The 23,539-nt window shown below is 43.6% G+C and overlaps 2 protein-coding genes across 6 annotated transcripts in view; one reads left to right on the top strand and one right to left on the bottom strand.

The window, feature by feature from the left end:
- PWWP2A (PWWP domain containing 2A) overlaps window positions 1-2,315 on the top strand; it is a 32,986-nt gene extending 30,671 nt beyond the window's left edge. For both annotated transcript variants that reach the window (XM_029218372.1, XM_029218370.1), the window contains one exon: window positions 100-2,315. In XM_029218372.1, coding sequence (XP_029074205.1) covers window positions 100-113 — 14 coding nt within the window. In that variant the 3' untranslated portion in view covers window positions 114-2,315. The remainder of the gene's footprint in view (window positions 1-99) is intronic.
- Window positions 2,316-9,620: 7,305 nt separating this feature from the next.
- The window catches only part of TTC1 (tetratricopeptide repeat domain 1), a 73,600-nt gene continuing 59,681 nt past the window's right edge, over window positions 9,621-23,539 (bottom strand). For 3 of the 4 annotated variants that reach the window (XM_029217245.1, XM_029217246.1, XM_029217247.1), the window contains exons 7-9: window positions 21,020-21,168; window positions 18,702-18,756; window positions 9,621-10,252 (exon numbers count right to left, since the gene is read on the bottom strand). In XM_029217245.1, coding sequence (XP_029073078.1) covers window positions 10,119-10,252; window positions 18,702-18,756; window positions 21,020-21,168 — 338 coding nt within the window. In that variant the 3' untranslated portion in view covers window positions 9,621-10,118. The remainder of the gene's footprint in view (window positions 10,253-18,701; window positions 18,757-21,019; window positions 21,169-23,539) is intronic. The other variant, XM_029217248.1, reaches the window with a different exon arrangement.

Genomic DNA, 23,539 nt, shown 5'->3' with positions numbered 1-23,539 from the left:
ACAGTCTGTATAGGGCTTAATTTAAACAAGGACATCATTTTTCTTATATAATTACTTGTGCTTAACTACATTTTCTTCCTTTTCTTTACTGTATTTCAGCACAAAGACATTAGCAGGCTGCTGGTTTCATGGACCTGTACCACAATGACAGAGAACACCAGAGCATCAGGACTGAATGAAATTGGAGACTCGGATTTTTAAAGCTGCACTAAGAAGTAAATATGCAGGCAGTGGTTAAAACCAACAGTCTATAAAGGGGCACTTGCAAATTGTGCTATATTAAACCGAAGGTATTAGGGGAATATTTTATAAAAAAACTATTGCAATAAATTATGCATGAGATGAGGAGAAAAGTGATGTGAAATACGCAAAGAACTCTCTTGAATTTTATGTGTGAAGAATCACTGACAGTACCTTCTTTTGAACATGAAGTTCTTCTCAGTACAGTTTGGACAGCCTGAAAGGCATGAGATGGTGACAGAAATGCTGAATTATTTTTCATATTAAAACTTTGTGCTTTCTCCAAGGTTTAATCAGCTCAGATATGAACAAAGGTATTACTAAAATGGCTCTTCTAATGAAACAGCAATAGTCACAAATGCCGAGGCCAATGTTTCCTTCAGGATGCCAGTGGAAACAGAAAAGATTATCTAACAAACACATACTACTAAAAGGATGGCCAAGTGTCCCCAACCCACTAAGAAAACTTGGATCTTTAGTAAAGCAGGGCTATATTATCTTAAATATACATTTGCTTGTTAGAACATATTAAGATGTATTTATTTGCCACCAGTATTTAATATTTTGTGCACACTTTCATAACTACATTCTTACCTTTCAGATTCTGACTCAAAGTGGATCAGGCTAGTGTTGATCTTGGAGTGAAAATGTACTCTAAGAGCCAGTTCTTAATTCTGCTGAGCTGGAAAGGCTTGTACTATTCTCCCTATCCTTACTGATTTCTGAACTAGTTCAGAAAAGGTGATAATATCTGAATTTTGATGTTGACCTCTCTCCACAGAGAGCCTCTCTTTCTAAGTGCAAGAAATCCTCACAGGTGTCAGATGGGACTTGACCCTGGGGAACAAGCAGCAGGAACAGACGCATAAAGATGGTGAACTTTTCATGCATAAAGTATGAATTCTTATTAATGGAGACTGTAATGTTCTTCTTGTCTATGAAAAATACATATTATGAAAAACCTTAATTTTTCTTTTTTAACGAATGGAGAAAACATTAATGAGAAAACCAGATGGACCTGTTGGTACTACATTTTTAAGGCATTTTATATTTGATGGTGCCGTACTTTTAATAATAAACCTGAAGTTTTTTAGTGGCAATACTGATTTATTTTTTAAACCAGAAAGATAATCCATATTGATTACTTAATACAAAAAAAGGAGAAAAATAGAAAATGCATTTGAAGCAACATAACTTGAGCATTTGGCTCAAGTGTTCAAGCTTTGCATAATCTTACAGTATAGGTTTGGAATTACTTATTAACCCCACACTCAAGAGTAACAAAAAGTTCTGGGTGAGTTTTAGAATATTTACTATACCTGGCTAGGATTTGTTTTACAACTCAAGAAAAGGTAGGCAGTCTTGCTTCTAGCCAGTTAATGCAAATCCTAATTACACTGTAAGTAACTAAAAGTCTAGACTGCATTCTGAAATTGTCTTTACGGAAAATCATTGATCATGAAGTCATTACACATTTGATCAAGTCTGAAAAAGTCAGCTCAGGAACTGTAGCAGCAGGGCGTTCTAAAGATGATGCACACTTCAGTGGCGCCCTGCTCTCTGGCCCCAGAGCTTAGGCTCGGGTCCCTCTTGTTCTTTCAGATATGTAACCCAGCAGTACCTTTCAGGCTCACTTCAAGAATAAGATAACTCCCAGGTCATAGCAGATTTTGTGTAATCAAAAATTCTAATTGCAGAGTGATGGAAATGACCAAGAAGTAATATAAAGGCAAAAGAACTGGGAGAGATCGGGTTTTAAGTATCTAAATATTTTTTAAGACAATTCTCAGTGGTGTTTGTTATAAACCAGATTTTCATTTTTTTAAAAAATGAAACTTGGTTGTATTTAAAATCTAGACATACCATGTTGCTGTTTCACTTTCACTGCTTTAGTTGCTTAATATTTAAGCTTTGCTTCATGCTTCCTTTGTCTGTATTTCAAATCTTCACAAGCCTATTTCATTTTGTAGACCTGAATGACAAATTGTTTCTCATCTAAACTATGCTGAGACCTAAATGTTAAAGAATGTTGTACAACATTTATCCAATAAAGTCTTGATTTTTTTTAAAATTTAGTTATTTAAAAACTATTCATTTACTTTTTAGGAGTTAGTTAGGTTTTAAAGGTTATTTTTTAAATTGTTAAAATTCAACCACTTGTCCTTGAGGGAGCTGTTTAAACTAGCACTGCTTCCTTAGGAGAACAACCTGTAGTTTTTAATCACTGGGAGATTCAATGGGATGTCTTTATGAGGATAGAGGATAGAGGAAAGGAGAATAGTTTAATTAGGAACCTGTGCACCAACATTACTGTTTTCTTTTCTGATGGAAACGAATAACCCATTACTCAGAGTTGGATGTAATTAAACAAACATCTACTGCTGGGCTTGTCCTAATTTTAAGTAGCCTTGCCCTTATGGATAAATGGTTACTTCTTTAAAAGCCCAGTACATCCAACGTTAGGTCAAGTGTTTGACCAGAAACACTCAGTTGTCAGGAAAAATTAGCCTCTTGATACCTACCAGACAGTTGAGATTTTTTAGGGCTGACCCAGAAACTTCAGTCAGTGTACGTTTTTGGTTTTTTTTCTTTCCCCATTTGGGTAAAGCTATCCTTTAGAAGGCTGCCTGTTATTCCAGAGTATCATGGAGTCTTTAATCACAAACATTCTCCCATTTCAGTTTATCTAAATGAGCATAAGAAGGAGGCCACTGAAATCTGGCTCCGTTAATATCTTTTTTTTCCCCTCATGTTTCCCACAAATGAAAATGGAACGAGAGAACCAGGGAAGGTAAACAAGTCATGTGCATATTATCTGGGAAGGCCTTAGAAGAGACCCCCTGCAATACCATTCCTAACCATCTTGTATACATGTCAGTATATTTATAGATACAACTCCTACAAGATAGAGGGAATGAGTAACAAAAGCCACAGATGGCAACTTTGGGTGCTGTCTTCAGATAACAGCATAATTCAGATCCATGCCCTCAAACCACGTTAAGGCTGTACCAGTGTCTCCCTGCACACGCTGGGCGTGTCACTGCACGTAAAAGTTAGCCGTTTTCTTGCTTTTATACCTGACAGCTCGTCTCTACTCTTTCAAGTAATGAGTCTTCCCTCAGAGCTTTGAATAGAGCATACTATGTGTTTTTTAAGCATACTTTCTTCTAGTGATGAGCATCCTGCCAAATCTTTGCTTACTCACAAAAAAATTTCACGGCCTAACTCCTTTGATATCAAGAAGGCGATGACCCTGGGATGAAAGAGAATACGACTAAGGCATCCTGTGCCCGAGAAAGAAAGAGCTGGCCAAACCCAGTGCTAGGTCACTGACCTGGAGAGTTAATACTTCTAGGGTTAGACCTTTCTTCATTCCCTCCTGAAGCCCATTTGTAGAAGCAACTTTCTAACATAAAGGAGGGAAAGAGAGTGGGTGATATTATGATGACGCTTTTATCTGAATAACTTGCTTTATTTAGTCTAAGGTAGAGACATGGACTCTAATCTTAGTTCTATCAGTTACCTTACCAACAGAAGAATCACTTAGTGGCCACACTGGCTAAAATGGGGTATGGAAAATAAGTGTCTCACTCAACTAGCTCTTTAGTTCCTACTCAGCCAAGGCCAAAAACATGGGCAACATCAGGGAACCTTCTTCCCCGAGTGAAATATTCTATAATCTTATGTTTCTGAACTCTGTCTGCGCTCAGTGCCTGACTCCTTTGGACACTGAGCAGACCGCTCAAACCTGTGATCTAAAGGAGGTGAGCGAATTCCAAAATGGGAAGGGCCCTGAGGTAAAGGGGAGCCTGATGTGTCACTGCCCTAGGAAGGCACAGCCAGGGGCTTCAGTGAGACACAAAGCAACTTTACAAGATGGTGATGGGGGTGATTCACATGTTTAAACGCACCTTGCTTTAACGCCTGTAGAAAGGGAGCGGCTGGAAAAGCACAAGCTGAAGCTGTAACTCCTGGTCTGATGCCAACCAGCCAGTGGCAGAATCCAGTCAGTGTCACAGAGCTCTAGGAAATTATCAGACCTTTTCTCCCGGTTAACTTCCTGAGGCAAAGTTGCAGACGGCGTATTCTCCTTTGGGGCAGTCAGACCGTCCCTACCAAACAGTCTAGTGTACTTGACAACAAGGACCATAGCGTCCACCAAAGCCTATATCCTTTGAAATTTACCAATAAACACGCCCCACCTCACTCCATTCCCTTGCTTCCCCATCCCTGGCCTCATTCTGTCTTCAGTTTGCTTGACGACTTTCACGTTTGTGGATTTCCGACTTGCTGAGTTTGGGAGCTGGAGGGCACCTGTGTGCTTGGCAGCACAGGGCAGCTGCCTGGTGTGAGTCGGTGGGGTGGCCGATACAGACATCAGCCTAGCAAAGCACCACACCAAGAAGAATGAGGTTCCACTATCTGCAGATCTAGCGCCTCACGTTTGGAACTAAGGGCTTCCTCAGGAGCCTCTGGGTTGACTCCCTTCACATCTGTCATGATGCCTGATGGCCAAGGGGTCCCAGTGCCTGATAGGAGTTGCCATCTGGGTAGGCTGTATTTTTCAGCAAGCCGGAACTAGCAGCTGGGACTGAATCATGGCCAGATTATTAGCTGTGGGCTTCCTTGGCAGTGGGGCAGCAGGCTCTGCCATGCTTTAGCTAAGGGGAAAATGTGAGCTTACAAAGTTTTCCCTTGAGTGAAAGGAAACGGTGTAGGGAGTCATATTCCTAGTCTGGCTGAATTAACTTCTGTGTGATGGAGCTTATTCCTAGCTTATAGCCCTCAGAGGGTTGAGAAATTAGAAGGAAATGGAGTATTTTTATCATAGAATATTTCAAACATTTGTAAAGGTAGAGTACAACAAACCCCATATACCCATCCCTCCCTTCAACAGTTACCAGCTCTTAGCCAGGAAGATTGAAATTTTTGATACTTTGAAACATGAGGACATCCTCACTAGTTTTCATAAACTGATTTTATCATTAGTTTCTTTGATTGCCCTTTGAAGGGTCTTAAGCAGTCACTCTGATGTTCTGCAGTTTATTTTAGCCCCACCTCTTGGACTGGCTGGTAGCAAGTAGTCCATTTCTCATTTTCAGCAATATTAATGGACTTAGTCTAATGTGGGCTCAAGGCCACTCTCCAGACAACAGAAAGTGACTGGAAACCTCCCTTCTCTGCGTAGCTGTGCAGCTCCCTGAAGGAACAGAATTTCCAGCCACTTCTGGAAGTATGTGGTAGAATGTCCACATACTTCCTTTTTTAAAGGAAATCCAGGTGATGGAAGGACTAAGCTTGTTACTACTGAAGTGCAGAGGGGACAGGCTGAAAAGAGTCATAAACATCTCACTGAAATTGCTTCCAGGAGATTCTACTAGGGTGTGGGGTGTGTATCGAGTACACAGCATACACCCACAGGAGTAGAAGAGGAAGAGTACAGCGTCTTAAGGAATACTGGAGGGACGAGGCAGGGAGGTGAAAAAGGCAGGGTCAAAAGCAGAAGTGAACAGAGAGCAACACCGACATAACAGTGGGCTGGTGGCGACCGCTGGGCTGCAGGGCTCAGTCGCACCAAGGAGACTGAGCTTGGGCAGCCGCAGGCTTTCCCTTCGCACAGCGAAAACGCACAGAGAGCTGAGAGGGAAAGGGCAGGCGCTTAATTAAGCCGCTGATTTCTCCTGTCCTGTGCCGTGTCTCAGATTTGCACTCTGGTCTGGAGGGTTATTGGCCCCTTCCCTTTAAAGATCTTTCTCAAGATTAAAGCAGCCATTAACTTGCACGGCTGTTCCCATCCTCCTTGGTCTCCTATCACAGCCTTCCCTTTTGACATTCCAAGTTTTGCTAAACCAGTTGTAAAAGAATTTGCAGGTCTGCTTATTTAGCTCTTGGGAACAACCTTCCAAATACACCTTCCAATCAGGTTCACATTTAACAGCCGCTGCCGGCTCCCCATTCCACGGCAGTCCAATCATACTGGAACACGCTTCCGTAAAGTCCCTGTGCCTGGCCTTCCTAAAGCAGTCTGGATTCTAGCTTGAGAGCTGTGTGAGATGTGTGCGATAGGCTTGGAAACTACCACAGAGACCTGAGGAGCACCAGAAATAATCACCAGGCCCAGCAACATTTCCTAAAGCAGTTCCCTACCTTCAACTACACAAAGTGTTGTAGGACTCAGCAAACATTCACGCCTTTGACTGTACCTGAGTAACTCTGGAGGTCCAGTGTGTGAAGTCTGGTCAGTTTACTGAAGCTCACACGCGGGCCCCGGGCTGCAATGTTCAGGTCATTAGCTAGCAGGCTTGGCCACTCCCAGCCTCCACATCTCGGCATGGTGTTAACATTCTCTAGGCCTATAAGCACAACAATGCAATAAGAGACGTTTGGGTGGGTGGGGGCGGGGGGGGGGGGGCGACGAGGAGCTAAAGGGCAGGGGAACGAGAAACCAGCTGCAGTGCTTGTGATGGGAGGAAGACGCGTGTGGAAAGTCACAGTTCTTAGAAAAAGAGGTTGGATTTTAAGACTAGGATTCAACCATGATGTGTGGAAAATGAACTAATCCACAGTACACTCTGCACACAAAAACTACCATTCAAGTGTGAATTTCTTGTAGTGACAGTGCCATTTCCTGGGCAAGCCTTCTGCAGAGGCTCCCATGAACGGAAAAGCTGCTCATGTGAGAACTGGGAGACGGTGTGGAAACATATACGGAGAACACAAGATGACCTGGGAGAAGGAGGGGAGCCTGAAACTAGAAAAGTTGGGGATTTCTGAAACTCTCAACACAAATCCTTGTAAATATACAAGATGCAAAAATAAGAATTTAGAAACCAGGAGGCAGGGCTTCCCTGGTGGCGTAGTGGTTAAGAATCCGCCTGCCAATGCAGGGGACACGGGTTCAAGCCCTGGCCCGAGAAGATCCCACATGCCGTGGAGCAACTAAGTCCGTGCGCCACAACTACTGAGCCTGTGCTCTAGAGCCCGTGCTCCACAACAAGCCACCACAGTGAAGAGTAGCACCCGCTCCCCGCAACTAGAGAAAGCCCGTGCAGCAATGAAGACCCAACGCAGCCAAAAAAACAAAAACAAACAAAAAAACAGGAGGCATATGTTTACAGGCCAGGTTGAATGATCACCATCTGAGGACATTCTACGTGGCTGCACAAGATGTGCTCGACCAGCTTAAAGGGACTCTTTATGAATGTCTTTTTAAGCGTCAAAAAAACAGGTACCAAATAAAGGCCACAGAATCTAGAGACGTTTGGATAGAATGGTTGTTCACTTTGAGACCACTTCTCGTGGAACATTCTTTAATACCAATTTACAAAATTTCTAGTAAAGCAGTAGCTGCTGGTGCTATGAAGAATATAAACATGGCCCTTACCTTCCAGAAGCTCTTGGTCTATTCATGGAGGCAGATAGGGAATAGATCATAGTATTTTTAAACCTGTGTTTGAGCCTTCAAGGAAATTCTAGAAGGAGATTCCAAAATTATTTTGATCCATTGCAATGTCACTGGCATAAGTATATATACGATGTCACAGTGTGATTACCTTAAAAGTAAATTCTGGTATACCTTTTTTTTTTTTTTTTGTGAGGGGAGGAAGGCATCACAGAATTTTAAATCATACATCTTAGCAACAGGCCACCTTCCTCCCTTGTACGTACACTCTTCCTACTTTTCAACCCTTTCAGGATTTTTCTGTAGGTTTGAACAAACATTTTCAAAAGGTTTGAATCTATCTTTTCTTCCAGATTTTGGAAGCACAAAAGTAACAGTGATAGATAAACCCCTTGGCTTAAGCAAACTCACACCTACTTGGGTTTCCTTCCTTTCCTTTCCAGGTATATTACTTGGCCCAATCACTAGAAGCACTTAATATTCGCCTTGTTTGGCCTCCTTTAATATTTCAGCGAGGAAGTGGGGAGGAGGAGGAAGGATGCCTAAGAAGCAAAACCTCTACCCCCTGCAGCAATGGTATTGTCTTAAGAAAGGCTGTTTCCAGGCAAACAGGTTTATTTCCTATTCCTTGGAGACTCACATAGCCTTCAGGAATCTCAGCCCTGACCATTGCTTAGTCTCAGCAACTGAGGTCAAAAGTCATAATCTGACAAAGTGGTTTTCAAGGTGGTCCAAGGCTCCCCAGGGGTTCCTGAGACCCTTTCATAAGAGGTTATTTGCCTCATTCTGTCACAAGTACACAGGTATGCAGAATTTTCCAGGCTACATGACACGTGATATCGTGACAAAACGAGTACGTAAGCAGATCTATCAAGCCACATGTTAAAAGAGATTTGCAAAAATGTAAAACGATGTCTCTCTTCTTACTAAAATGTGATTTTTAGATTTTTTCTAAAATACTTGTATTAACATAAAATGTATTTTGTTGTTTTTAAAGGAATTAATATTTAAGAAATTTCTGTTTTAATTTCGAATACAGTAAGTATGAAGAGATGTAACCCACATAAACCAAAGCGCTCTTTAAATTGTTTCGAGTGTGGAGGGGTCCTGAGATCAAGAGGTCTGAGAAGGGCTGCTCCTACTGGAGCAGCAGTGCACAGCACCAGCTGCCCAGGATGCACTCATCACTGCTGGGTGGGCCACACGGCTTTCAGCTAAGCTTTCTGTACAACTTGTATGATTTCTCACACACACCTTTCGGGAAAAATCAGATGCCGGATTTATCATAAAGATAGCAAAGCAAAATTAAAAACCACATTCTCCTTCTCCCTTTCCCCTTACAAAGTGTATGAGGAATTCCATTTCAACCTGGGATAAAGGCTTCGCAAATCACAAAGTGTGGACACAGCATATGATTCCACTGCCTACCAACACACGCTGAGGGGCTCTGAGGAACAGAGCGAAACAACAGCACAATTCTTAACACTGGGAGCATGCCTACTGCATGTCACTTACAGAATTATACGTGTACTTACTTCATTTCTAAGATGAAACCTGCACGTCACTGCCCTTGACACTCAAACCATAACAATTAAAAGCTTTTCACCAGCACTGATGACTAGAAAAAAAAAAAATCTACCTTTGAAACTTCTGGGTTCATGGAGTCTAAAAGAATATGGTTTTGTTCTGGGATTCACATACCACCATTCCTGAAAGAAGCTATTTTAAGCTGAAATTACTAAGATTGATACTTGGTCAAAAACACTGATTTTGTAATTATCTGCACAAACCTGGAGACGCCCGGGGCAGCTTGTAAGGTGGAGTTTCTGAATCCTAATACATGGTAGGATGGTCAGCTCTTCAAGATCATCTTCAAGGTGGCAACTAAGAGTCTGGGCAGATTTGTGGAATCCAGTAACACTGCTCGAAACCAACACTGCTTTAGCTGTTGTTATGGGGACAAAATTCACAACCCAGCTCAGACTGTCACAGAAAGCGTTTATTACCACAGAAGAAATTAGGAGATGTTGGAGCCCACGCAGGGCAGCCTGGGCAGTGCGTGTGATCGGGGCGAGGGAACAGCAGGTGGGGACCCCATCGATCGTGGTTGGGCAGTCTCCGACCAGCAGGTTTGCTCGGCCCGGGAGACTCCAGCTGGGCTTGTTTTTGTGAAGCTCGGGGAGGTGAGCCTTGACAAGCAGGCTTTCTCCCGGACAAAACAAAGAACAGCCAGAACCAAGGCAACAGCTGCACAGACACCACCTTAAAATGGAAATCAAATTAGGCTCATTACATCAGGAACTGCGTTTCACCCTGATCATAAAACAAGGGGGAGAAGGGAGCACTGGCCTCTACTAGACAGGCTGTCTTTGAGATAAGATGCTGTTAAACGTTAAACACTGGCAGGGCCTTTCCCCTCGCTAACACAGGCAGCATACAATTTCCAAGCCAGCTTTAAAAGCCATTGTTATCTTTGTTATCTGTTATTATCTGGATTTTGAACAAAATTGATGGAGTAGGAGCCAGTAGAGGAATCCTGTTTGATCTGGAAATTCTCTGTGGAGAGTCCAAAAGGCCGAAGAACCAAGTTCCCAAGATCTTTTAGTTTACCTGCAATGTAAAAGCAAAAAGTCCAGTAAATACAGGGAGTCAGCAGAAGCAGGAAGACCCCAAGTGCCTCACTATCTGATCACAAGATAAAAAGAGATTCTCTGCAGTTAAAAAGAAACTCCTGCTTTTAAAATCATGAAACCCTCAGCCCCCAACGTACAGCAGAGCAATCACTTCAGCGCCGTCCACCCTGAGCCATGGCTTGCGTAGAGGAGCACAAGGGAGCCCTGCCGCGACAGCAAAGCCTCCTGTCCAGACTGGCCAGAGCCCCCAGGGGACAGGCTCTGGGATGAGCGGTGGGCTGCTCTTCCTGGGGCCTGAAGGCCAAGCCTGGCGGGGAGGGCCAAGGCCCCCCCAAGTCTGTTCTCCATGGAACAGCAGAGCGACTTGCTGAATCTAATTCTACTCTGCGGGTTTCTACTGAACCTGGGTTCAAACACAAGAGCCTCCTGCTTTTGCAAGTCTTAGCTTCCACACCGAACTCATCATTTCTCAGGAAACGGAAGATCTTGTTCTCTTGCACAGCACCATCACCTCAACAGCCCAGTCTCCCTCCCCAAGTTTCAGGCTTTCCTTGTTAATCACCAGGTGAGTTCATGTCATAAAGACCAAATGAAGACACACAGTATAACCATGGATTTTTATGCTGATTCTCCATACAAGAGGGCCATGGAGTTTATACAGAAGTTGGAGTTTCCAGGACATCTGAGAGATTTACAGGGATATGTGGGCAACAGGATGGAATATCTGAAGCTAGGAGTGTTTTGGAAAATCTTGGTGAGGATGGGTGAATACGTATTTCGACCATTTCTACACTGTTCTAATTTTTCTTGCAGGTCTGCTTCCAATGGAGATGAGGATGAGGGTAAAAGGGAAAGAAACCCCAGATCATCAGAGGTACAGGTTCCTTCCCACCTTGCCCTTGTTAGCAGCTTTGTCCCTCTGAGGTCTCCCACCTTGAAATAAACCCCAGGTAAAGAATTTAAAGATGCATGGCCTTTAAATGTCAAGGCCTTTTCTAGTAACTCTTGGCAACTTTTGGACTCAGTCTAAGATTTAGCCCCCTGGCAGCTCACCATATTCACAGTAAGTTCCCAAAACCCAGACTGACCACTCTCCAGGCAGGCTTCCCAAACTTAAACCTGGAACACATATGCTCAGTGCTGCTGATTAAGGAGAATCACCGGCACAGCCCTTGTCCCTGCGTACAGGTGGCAGCACAGAGAGGCCCAGAGCACTGCTGCAGGTAGATGGATGCGTGAATAGGGGATCGCAACAAGCCAAGAAAACAGAGGGCCCCCCCCCCCCCCCCCACCCAGGAGAGCGTGAGTTAGCCAGAACTTGGGCAGTCTGTCTGTCTTGGGGCTGAAGAGAGAGGAGAGAGGACAGCGAGGAAACAATCATTTAAAGAAGCCCAATAAAATGTCACTGCTGGCACAATTCTTGGCTCTTCTGACATGGAGTGAGGAAAACGTAAGAAGGAGCCTCAAGGGCCACTCACGTCACAGTCCCCAGGAAGAGCCTGTCCCAGGGCCACTGTGGACTGTCGACCAAGCCAGGGGCCACCACCTGGGCTGGAGGGATCACTGCAAGTCCACCTCGACTGCCAGAACAACAATTTGAAGCGCAAATGTACATATGACTTGGTATCTACTATAGGAGGCACTGGGATCTAAAGAGTACAAGTTATTCTTGGCTTCTGAGATGCTCACAGCCTAGTGGGCAGCCAGACACAAGACTGAGGTGAGCGCAGAGGAGCTCGCAGGCCCGTTCAGGGGTGTGAGGAAGGCGTTTCAGGAGAGACAAGGCTCTGAAGGACGGGGAGCAGTTACTGAAGGTGGTGAGGAGGCCGCTGCACCTGGAGACGGCAGCAAAGCAAGGGCACAAGTATTCAAACTGCAGATGGAGAGGGGGCAGGGGGCTTTGCGCAGGCCCGGACTTTGCCTTACTGGTTGGAGGACCTGCCCGCCACAAGGAGCCCTGGACCTTAGCTTGGCTGATTCTGTGGAGTGGCAGCCGTGAACACGTGCTTCTCCAGATGCAGGGAGCACAGTTCCCTCCATGCAGAGGTCGAGGGTCCCACGGCTGTCCACAGTCAGTGGCGGAGCAGGGCAGGGACAGAGCAGGGGCCCCTGTGACAGGTAACTGTGGCTCCCCAGTGGCTTTGCTGAAACGTCCCTGGCACCACCCTGCAGTGCAGGACTTCTCCGAACCAAGTCCTCCCTCTTCCCAGGGACCTGACGCGGCTCCCACTCACATCCAGCTCCTGCCCCTCTGCCTCACTTTCCCTTGCAGGTGTTTCCTCCAATAAATCTCTTGTGTTTCTTTTTTTTTTTTTTAATTTATTTTTGGTTGTGCTTGGTCTTCGTTGCAGCGCGTGGGCTTTCTTTAGTTGAGGCGAGTGGGGGCTACTCTTTGTTGCAGTGCACGTGCTTCTCATTGCGGTGGCTTGTCTCTGTTATGGAGCACGGGCTCTAGCTGCACGGGCTTCAGTAGTTGTGGCTCACTGGGCTCAGTAGTTGTGGCTCGCGGGCTCTAGAGCGCAGGCTCGGTAGTTGTGGCGCACGGGCTTTGCTGCTCCGCGGCATGTGGGATCTTCCCGGAGCAGGTCTCAAACCCGTGTCCCCTGTACTGGTAGGCGGATCCTTAACCACTGTGCCACCAGGGAAGTCCTCTCTTGTGTTTCTAATCAAATCTTGCCTTCTGTTTCTCCAAGGACCCAACCTAACACATATGGCATCATTCTTTTTTCCTTTTATTCTCATATCTCTGCCTTTATAACATTCCACAATAGCTTGACTATTATCCCCAGAACAGTAGAACAGGAGATGGGAAGTCTGCTTGCTAAATAGACAACGTACATTTAGTCCCTGGAAGGTAGCAGACACGTAAAAAAGACACATGATTAAATAGTCTCCCCATTAGAGAAGACCTGAGGTTAACCTGACTTGAATTAATTCAACCAACATGTACTAAGTACATACGTGTGGCGGGGATGCAAAGATACAGGACACTGTCTTTACACCAAAATAAGCTTAGATATGATAGAAGATAAGACACACACAGAAGCCAGTTCACATGTAGCTGAGATATAAAATGCTATGAGAGTCAATAAGAAGAAGATGCCCTCCAGCTTGGGCAGGAAGGAGGGAGATCTGGCAGAGCTTTGTGTGTGAGAGTCTGCATTTCAATCACCACCAAAGGACAGGCAGGACTGCAACCATTTGAGGTAGAGGGAGTGGGCAGTGCAGGCAAAAATGGTAGGATCAAATGTACGGAGACAGGCAGGCAAGGGTGGGCAGTGTGTCCAAAGGGCTGAAAGGGAGGTGGCAGGGCACGGCAAAGGCCATTGATGGTTTGAGAACAGCTTTCAGGGTTTATAATGCTACGGGCCAAAGTGAAGAATAAACCACAAGAGGAGAGCCTGGAGGTGGTTCTGACAGAAAGCTGGTGAGGCATAACGGGAAAGGGGCCGTTTATTCACCGAACAGACATCTGATGTTTACACTGTCAGGTGAGGAAGCTCTGAAGTTAGGGGTATGAAAATAACAGACACAGACTATATATATAAAATAGATAAGCAACAAGGGTATACCAGGCATTATACCCATTATCGTGTAATAACCTCAAATGGTGTATAAACTGCAAAAGTACTGAATCGCTATGCTGGGCACCTGAAACACGATATTGTAAATCAACTACACTTCAACTAAAAAAAGCTCTGAAATTAGCGTAGGGCCAATGGGAACCTAAGGAAACAGAGCACAACATTAAGGTACAACCAACAAGTTTCGGTGTCTGCAAGATTCACCTTTTACTGTTGATGATGGTGGCAGAGAAGCACCTTCAGCAGAGGTCATGCTCCTTCCTAGCTCTGTACACACACACTCACCATCTTCCTGCTGTTGTTCACAGTCAGGGTGGGCACTCAGAGACAAGGGCAGCTTCGCTGAACCCAAGACAGGATCATCTGCCAAACTAGCCTATCTGCCACACTTTCCACTGGCTGCCAAATCCCACCCCTCCCCTGACCTGGGCAGTATTAGGTTCCTTTATTTCCACTTGTAGCAAATCTGACACCATGACTCAGCCTGAATGTGCCCACATGTCCCTAACTGTTAGGATCTCATCTATAAGAGATCCCATGGCAAAGAGAAGAGTCCAACACTGCTTGTGCTCAGACAAGAACATTTATGACTAGAGATCAAGGCTTGGCACTGGATCCAGTTCTGATAAATATTAACTTCTGTGTCTCCAAGCAACACTGTATTATAAAAACCCAACTGACTCATTACACATAATTTCTCTTCAGAGATACTGACTGTGCAGTAGTCAGTTTACCATCAGGAGAGCCTGGAAGGCCATTTGTTTCCACCTCCTTAAGATCACTGAGGTTGGGACCAGCGGAATAGATCCTTTAGGACTTTCTCCTATTAGGAGAACCAAATTGCATCCAAGTGAATCCTGACACTGCATTTCCTCTTATGAGGCAGAAAACTAAGCCATGAAGCTGCGACTCTTGCTTTCCTCTGAGCAAAAGGTAAATTAAGAGAGCACAGAATAGAGAAAATAAAATTCACACTCAATTCAAATGCTTATATATTAGTCAGCTCTTGGGTGAACGTGGAAGTGGAAAGAAGCCTTACCAAGAACTATCAAAGAGGAGAAGCTACAGGAGCAGCAACTAGGTAACGAAGCAAAAAGCAGGGCATCAAAAACCCAAAACTGACATTCCCTACTGAGGGGGTGACAGCAACACGGAACTGGCTGAGAGATTCTCCAGTGGCCAGAGCACACGGCATGGCATGTGTGGTCTGTAAAGAGTATCAGGCAGGGCAGCAGGAAGAGAAATGTGAAAAAAGAGCCTGGATTTCCATACCCACATGTATGGCTTCAGCAGTTTCAAGGGACAGTAACAATTTCGAGGCTCTCTTGTGATATTTGGCAAGGGAGCTGATTCTAGGCCCCTCTATCACTTGCAGAGAGGCACACAATGCACAGGAATAGCCAAAAAAGACCTGTTGCATCCTCACAATGACAATGAACAAGTTACTTCCGGCTCCAAATCTAGCTTTTGAACATGGAACATACAAGGTGGTATTCTTAATTCAGTTCACAACTACACACTCATTAGGATGCTAATGGCCAGGAGTGAACACCTGAGTAACTTCAGGAATCAGGAGACCAGCAACATGTTCCAAGAAGGTGGAAGGAGGGCATGGTACAAGTGGAAAACCTGGGCTGGATGCGGAACAAGGCCCCTGTGTGTGCCGAGCAGCTGGGTGCCAGTGAAAGGAAGGTAGGGTTTCTGGGGCAGTGCCTCACCCACGTCTCTTGATCCTTTGGGGGAATCAAAGAGTTTCATGTCACAGCTCTAGGTTTTCCAGGTCAGGACAGCCTCTCGACTGAGGTAGGAAGAGCAGATCCCCTGGAATTGTTGGAACAGAAGCTAAATGCTCTGAGTCTCTTGGGGTGCTCTGTCCAGGACATCTTTCCCACCTCATCACACCACTGACTATACCCTTAAGTCATTCCCTGGCTATAACAGCCACCAGGCTATCTTCCCAGAGAAAAGGACAAAAGGAAACACTCCAGTTACTGACCCCTTTCCTCAAATCTAAACTCAGCATGATTGTCCCTCTCTGGCAAGGACTGTGGCACTATGAGTGACTGCCACCCTGGGTCTCCACTCCTGCTCTAAGGATGACATTTATAAATGACAGACTAAGAAGAGAGGAGCAAGTATGTTCTACCCATTCATAATTCCAATTAGAATTTTTTTTCCCAAGAAGGGGGGTACGTAGCTCTTCTTTCTAACAAAAAAGGAAGTCAAGTTACAGAGAGAAAAGGAAAAGCAAGTCAAGATTATCGAACAAACTTAAAGACAATCTCATTTTGTTAAATTATCACATAATGTAGTAAATGATAGTGAGAAATGGTGTTAAGCAGTTTTAAAAATCTTTAACTGCCAATCTTCCAGCAGAAGCCATCATTTCCAGAGAAACTTAGCACTAAAAATCATGCAGTCCACTGCAAAAAGCTTGCTCAGAACTTCTAAGCAAGTGACGTTACTCTGCGCTTCTAGAGGGACCAGCCTCCAAAAATCTCAAAGCACATGAATTAAAGGTGGTTCATCTGTAACAAGGAAGGAAGAACACCAGAAAGCTCTTGTGGGGCTGAGAGTGATTTCTCCCTTTAAGGCTCTCCTAAGGGAGGTGACACCCAGAACAAATTTTTATTCATCATCCTTATATTCATTAAGAATATAAAGGAAGGGGCTTCCCTGGTGGCGCAGTGGTTAAGAATCTGCCTGCCAATGCAGGGGACATGGGTTCAAGCCCTGGTCCGGGAAGATCCCACATACCGTGGAGCAACTAAGCCCGTGAGCCACAACTACTGAGCCCATGTGCCACAACTACTGGAGCCCGTGCGCCTAGAGCCCATGTTCCACAACAAGAGAAGCCACTGCAACGAGAAGCCCACGCGCTGCAATGAAGAGCAGCCCCTGCTCACTGCAACTAGAGAAAACCTGCGTGCAGCAAGGAAGACCCAACGCAGACAAAAGTAATAATAAAAAAAAGAAAAAAAGAATATAAAAGAGTCCAGCCATTCAGACTACTGATGTGTAACAACAAACTGACATATTACTTACCAAGCAACTTAAGTTGTTTATGAATGGAACAACATAAGTAAAAGCCAAAGCCACAAGACAGGAAACATCAGCTCATTAGAATTTAGAGTGACAAGGACAGATGGAAGTTTTGATTCCATCTGGAACTGACAATGGCAGTAAGATTCAATTTACACCTATCCCTTTATTTTTCCATATTGGTTCAAAACAAATGGACCCAGGGACCAGTGCCTAAGTGTCTTTTCCAAAACCACTATGCTCATTCACCAAGTCATCTCTTTCAGCATGAAATCCAGCTCAGCTAAATGCAAATTCTTTCCTTCCTTTTTTTTTTTTTTGCTCTCTTCCCTCTTCTTTGAAGAGAAAGTACCTCCAAAATAACTTTTCTGCTCAAACATGGTGTCAAATTTAATTAAATATGTAAATTAGGGAAAGAGCCAATTTTGGAAAAACTGAGGAAGGCTCCAGAAATCTCCCCAAGTCTGAAGCATCTCCCCTTGGAGTCTGAGTCTATCCAGCAGGGGCGAGGGCTTTGGATCGACTAGGTTAGTGGCTTCTTCTCAATCAACTGTGCTATCAGAATGATCTTTGGGGAAATCTGTCTCATTCTCTGGATACTGATGCCTAAACGCCATAAATGGCCAGGCTCAATTTATTTTAAATGATTTTCCTTTAGTCCCATGTGATTGCAATTCACAATATAGATCTAGAAAATATTCATAAGGAAAAATATATAGGAGATCCTGAACAGAGAACTATCAGACAGGTTATAAGCAGACTATGCTGGGTAGGTCTCTGTCCAGGAACCTTTACTCCCCTTCGTCAAGCAGACTGTTCATGAGAGGAACTCTGTAATTCCAACTATAAACATGCTTTGGCAAATACAAGAAGTAACTAAAACATGGGTCAAATGAAACCATTTCCCCGACCCCCTAACCCACAGTCTTTTCCCCCTTCCTATTTACTACTAATTCTTGCCCTCACATGTGTTCTCAAACACTAAAGGGACTCTGAACGCCATTTTCAAAACAAAAGTCCCCTTGGTTTTGACATGGTATTGGCTTGTACTGATTGCATCCTAATGAACGTAAAACCTGAAGTTGGGACTTCCCTGGTGGGGCAGTGGTTAAGAATCCGCCTATCAATGCAGGGGACATGGGTTCTATCCCTGGTCCAGGAAGATCCCACATGCCACGGAGCAACTAAGCCCATGTGCCACAACTACTGAGCCCATGCTCCACAACTACTGAAGCCCGGGCGCCTAGAGCCCGTGCTCCACAAGAGAGGCCACCGCAATGAGAAGCCCACGCACCGCAATGAAGAGTAGCCCCCGCTCGCCACAACTAGGGAAAGCGCACACACAGCAACGAAGACCCAGTGCAGCCAAATATAAATAAATAGATAGATAAAAAACACAAAACCCAAAAAACCTGAAGTTGTTTACTCAAATGAAGCAATTCAACTGTTTTTATGAAATTCATGATCTGAAATAAAGGTTGGTGGCAGCCCAGGTTGGGAGTTAATTATGTTTGCATTCTTGAAGGGAGGAAAATTTTCCAAAAACAAAAAAAACAACCCCACAAAATGGAAGTTTAGTTTTTGAAAAGCTGCTATCCACTCTAAACCACACTGCTCCTTCTAGAGTTAAAAATGGCTAAGAACTCACTAGCCCCACGGTACTGGTGCCCACAACAAACAAAGGGCCCCAAAGCTATTTCTAACTGCTGTATTCTCCTCTAATGAATAAAAGTACTGATGGCCCCATCCCCGGCTTCCTAGCTATTTATGGTCAAGAGAAGGTAAGGGAAGCAGACTTACCTAACATATCTTCCTTTAGTCTTTCATTACGTTCCTCAATTTGCTTAGGTAACCTCTGAGGGAAAAAGCACCAAAACATGGGTTGTGAAAATCTTTTGGCTTTAATTTGAATTTGAGAAACATTAAAAACCTCATGTGAAAGTGAGACCAGGTTAAGTACATATACATGAGCCTATTAAACATAGCGAAGAACAAATGTCTGTCTGTGGGGGAGCTACAGAGACTAGAGTTTGGTTTGGTTCAATGCTATATTCCCAGTTCTTAGCAGAGTGGCCCAAGGAGGACCTCAATAAAAACTTGGTGAAACACACACACACACACACACACACATACACACACACACACACACACACAGAAAATGTCTGAAAGGATACAAACCAGATGTTTACAGGAGTATATTTAGGTGGTGGGATTATAGGTGATATTTATATTATTAATTTTTTTGCTCATTTGTATTTTTTAACTTGAAGTCCTTTCTTTATACAATCTAATTTGTTGAGAAAGCATCAGATCGTTTCAACCTTGGCACTACTGATATTTTGGACTGGGTAACTGCTGTAGGGCTGTCCTGTGCATCGTAGAATGTTTAGAGCATCCCTGGCCTCCACACACCAGATGCCAATAGTACCCTCCCAGTCATGACAAAGTGCCTCCCCACGCTGCCAAATGCCCCCCTGGAACCAAATCACCTCCAGCTGACCTGGATTAGAGTCTTCTATGGTCACTTTTAGCTCTGTAATTGCCCCCAAGTACTCTGGGAGTCCAGTATTAATTCAGTTGTAATAATTCAAGATAAAATAAATTCTTTATGCATATAACAGCTAGCTTTAAAAAAAGGCTCCCTTTCACGGAACTCTTAAAACTAATTTGACAAGGATAAAGGCTACCAAGAATTTAGCCAAGATTTTAAGAACTCTACTCCCTTTCCTCATGTCAAATTTAAGTTAATCCTAACACCATTCAGAGATACGTTAAAAGTCAGATAAAGGATTAAAACTGCTTTCAAATTGCTTATGTATTTTAATTACCCAAACGAGTCCTTCTCCCATTATTCAAAAGATCTGTTGTTACTGAAGGAATTCACCTCAAGTGGGTATAAAAACAAAGCAAAACAAAACCCAAACCACCTAGAATATTAGTGCAGGGAGAGGAGTCAACATTTCTCAGGTCCGCTTGGTGGAATAACAGTCCTGTGAACTAGACGGGAACCTGTATAGCAGGGGCTCAGATGCCCTCAGGGGCCAGAGGGGAAAGGTAGTAAGTAATGGACCGGGTGTAAGGCAAGAGTACGGGCATGCTCAGCGTGGAATCGAGAGCGCCAGCTGAGCGCCAGCGTGTGGGAGCTCAAGGAGGAGCCAGCACGTCCGCATCTTCCACTTTCAAGAGGAGCCCGACTTAGATTTTCATCTAGTAAAATCTTTCCATTTGTAAATGTTGGCAAGTGCCCTTAATTCCAAAAATAAAACCGAGAAGTCTGGCTTAAATAAAAGACTCCTGTAGCTCCCCGGCTCCTGCCACCTCTGTGGCATACTGGGTTCAGAATGACCTCTCCATCCTAATGGCCCTCTGAAAAGTCTGGCAGCAAAGAAACCTGTTTGGTTAAAGCCAGTGTTTGTCGAACTTACTTGAACACACATTATTTTGGGGCAATAAGATATACACATCCAATACTGCAGTATATCCTTCAGAGTGTATGTTGCTCTGTGCGTTAGAGATAATCAAAGAGTGGTGCTAAAGGTAAGAGCACAAATCTGGAGTTATTTTTAAAGGGAGGAAAACCAGTAACATTTAGTTAACTTACAACTAACATAAAAAATATTATGTCATTTAGAAGCAAAAGGACTGTTAGTGCCAAGGACAAGAACTAGAGTCATTTTAAGAGAGAGAAGAAAGTTAGTTTAGGATATATTCAATTGGAAATGTGCTGGCCATATAACAATGAATAGAAGCTTGGTGACTGAGTAAGGAAAAGGATGACAAGAAAACCAGAAATTTGTTACCTATAATATTAAGACTCACTTTCAACTAAACCAGGCACCTACAAGTAGACAAGATTTCCCAGTCCAACAATGAAATAAAGTTCTTGTCAACCCTAGAGGTTAGAGGTTTACACAGATAACACTTTTAGAATGAAGATTAAATAGTACATGGTACAGTGGGTGTGTGGCCACCACTTCAAAGTTCTATCTCCCATATATTCGGATAAGCTTCTCAAAAGCTTAGAAATGGCATATAGTTGTGTCTCTAAGGATCATTTAACATTCACCGAGTAGCAACACAAGGAATGGAAAATATTTTTGTAAAAAAATTAGGTTTACCATACAAGCTTCTCTTGCTTGATGTACTGACGGATCTTTTTCTAGTATGGATTTATAGTCTTCCAGGGCTTCATCCAGCTTGTCAGTCTTCTCGTACAACTCCGCTCTCCTCAATATTGCCCTGATATAGCTGGGGTTTAACTGAATTGCTATAAAAAGAGAAGAAATAATTGTCACCATGAGGAAAAAGGGCCTATACATCCTCAGCTATATCAAGTTTATTACTCTCCATGGGTCCATAAGGAAAAGTTATTTGTCAAAGGACATACCTACAGTTGGCAAACTTCTTCTGTTAAGGGCAGATAGTAAAGATTTTAGACTTTGTGGGATAGACCGTCTGTTACAGCTACTGAACTCTGCTATTGTAGCAGAAAGCAAGCATAGATGACGCATAAGCAAATAAGGTTAGCTGTATCACAATAAGCCTTTATTTATGAATACTGAAGTCTGAAGTTCACATAATTTTTATGTGTCTTGAAATATTACTTCTCTTTTACTTCCAACCATTTAATGTAAAAACCGTTCTTAGCTTGTAGGCTGTAAAAAAGCAGGTGGCATGCAGGCTGGATTTGGCTTTGTTGACTGTAGTTTACCAAACCCTGGTCCATACCCAAGTCCTGCTTTCCACCTACTTGTCCTTCACCCACTTCAGAACAGACCAAAACACAGAGCTCAAGGCACAGTGAAAAAGTAAGAGGGAATTTGAAGGCACATATTAAAAAATTGAGGGAGAACTTTGGTGGCAGGCTCTGCTATCATTCTCTCTTTTCTAGGCCTCAGCTACTGCGGTCGTGCCTTGACTCCTGAGGTTACATTTTTAGCTAAATCCTCACTGTTCCTTCAAACTCCCGCTCTAACACCCTTAGACAACTGGCACATAATATCCTCTCCTTTTTCCAACAACAACCCTTCCAATAATCCAGTGCCCGCGTTTTGGTTCAAGTATACTACATTCTTGTATTCTTTTTTGAGTTGTTTCTTTCTCTGTTAGAAAGCAATATCATGGCTGTAGAACTTTTTTCTTTTCAAGTGATATACTCATTTTTAAATTCACTCATGCTTTCAGTAACTATTTATTTAGTACCTAATATATGCACCTAGTGCAGTGTACCTCTGGAGTATAGTAGTGGCAAACAGAACAGATTACGTCCACGTTCTCATGAGGCTTTAAGCTATTCTAGGAGGCAAGAGAAGATGGCATACAAATAATTTCAGATAGTTTTGTGCTGTAGAGAAAAATAAAACAAGGTGATGTAAATTCAGGTGAAGAGGGGAATAAGTAACTTTAGAGAGTGGTCAAATACGAAAAAGGATTATTTGAGGGAGGCCAGCCATTTGAAAAGCTGAGGAAGAGCATACAGGAAAAAGGACTAACAAGAGTAAAGGCTCTAAAGCAAGAATAACTTTGACGTGTTTGTTGGTGACTAGGTAAGGGCTGTGGAAGAGATGAGGTTGAAGATACGCAACAAGCAGGTCATGGAGGCCTTGCTGGCCAGGGAAAGGAGCTTGGACTTTTTCTTAAGTCTGATACGAAGCCACTGGAATGTTTTCAAGCAGATCAAGACATAATCTGATTTACAGTTTTAAAGGATCACTTTGGCTACAGTGTAGAGGGGACGAGGGGAAGCAGAGACAGCTGGGACGTCACTGCGATGGTCCAGATGAGAGAGGATGCTGACTAAGCTGCTAACAGTGGAGATGAAAAGGAGAGGCCAGATTAAGGAAATGTCTTTGAATCAGAGCCCAAAGGATTTGCTAATTAATTAAGCCATGTGGAATGAAAGACAGAGCAATCAGGGATGACTCCAAAGGTTTTAGTTTCAGCAAGTAAATAATGGATAATAATGCCATTCATTAGAATGAAAAAAACTAACCTCAAGTTGTATTCACGCATGCATGCGTGGGGACTGCGAGGCACCAGAGTCTGCTCTGGGCACGTTAAATCTGCAATGCCTACCAGACATCCCAGAGATGTCAACTTTGCAATGGGATACAGGGCTCCAGACTACAGGGCAGAGCCAAAAATATAAACTATAGCATAGAGATGGGTTATTTAAAGTTGCAGAATTAGATGAGATCACATAGGGAGAAAATATAGAGGGAAAAAAAAAAGAGGGCCCTATAGATGAAGAGCTAGGGACTTCCAAAATGATGAGGCTGACAGAGAAGCCAGCAAAAGAGACTAAAAAGGAATAGCCAATGAAACAGAAGAAAATGAGGAATGACACACTGTGCTAAATGCTTTTGGGAAGTCAAGTAAGATGAGGATAGAGAAGCAACTACTGAACAAGAGGAAGGTGTTGGTGACCTTTACAAGATGGGTTTCAGGGGCATGAATGAAACAGAAGTCCAATGGATGTGTGAGGAGAGAATGGGAGAAGACAAAGGAGACACAGTAGGTATAGACAATCTTTCAATGAAGCAGACCAGAGAAATGGGACAGGGGTTGGAGCGGGATACTGGTTCAGGAGTAGGTTTTCTGAAAGAGCCCAAACCTCAACATTTCAACTTTACATGCTG

This window comes from Monodon monoceros, unplaced genomic scaffold (assembly GCF_005190385.1).
Source record: "Monodon monoceros isolate NGI ecotype Baffin Bay Population unplaced genomic scaffold, NGI_Narwhal_1 Super_Scaffold_12, whole genome shotgun sequence".
In the NCBI taxonomy this organism is placed as follows: domain Eukaryota; kingdom Metazoa; phylum Chordata; class Mammalia; order Artiodactyla; family Monodontidae; genus Monodon; species Monodon monoceros.
This window is presented reverse-complemented; position numbering and strand designations above follow the sequence as displayed.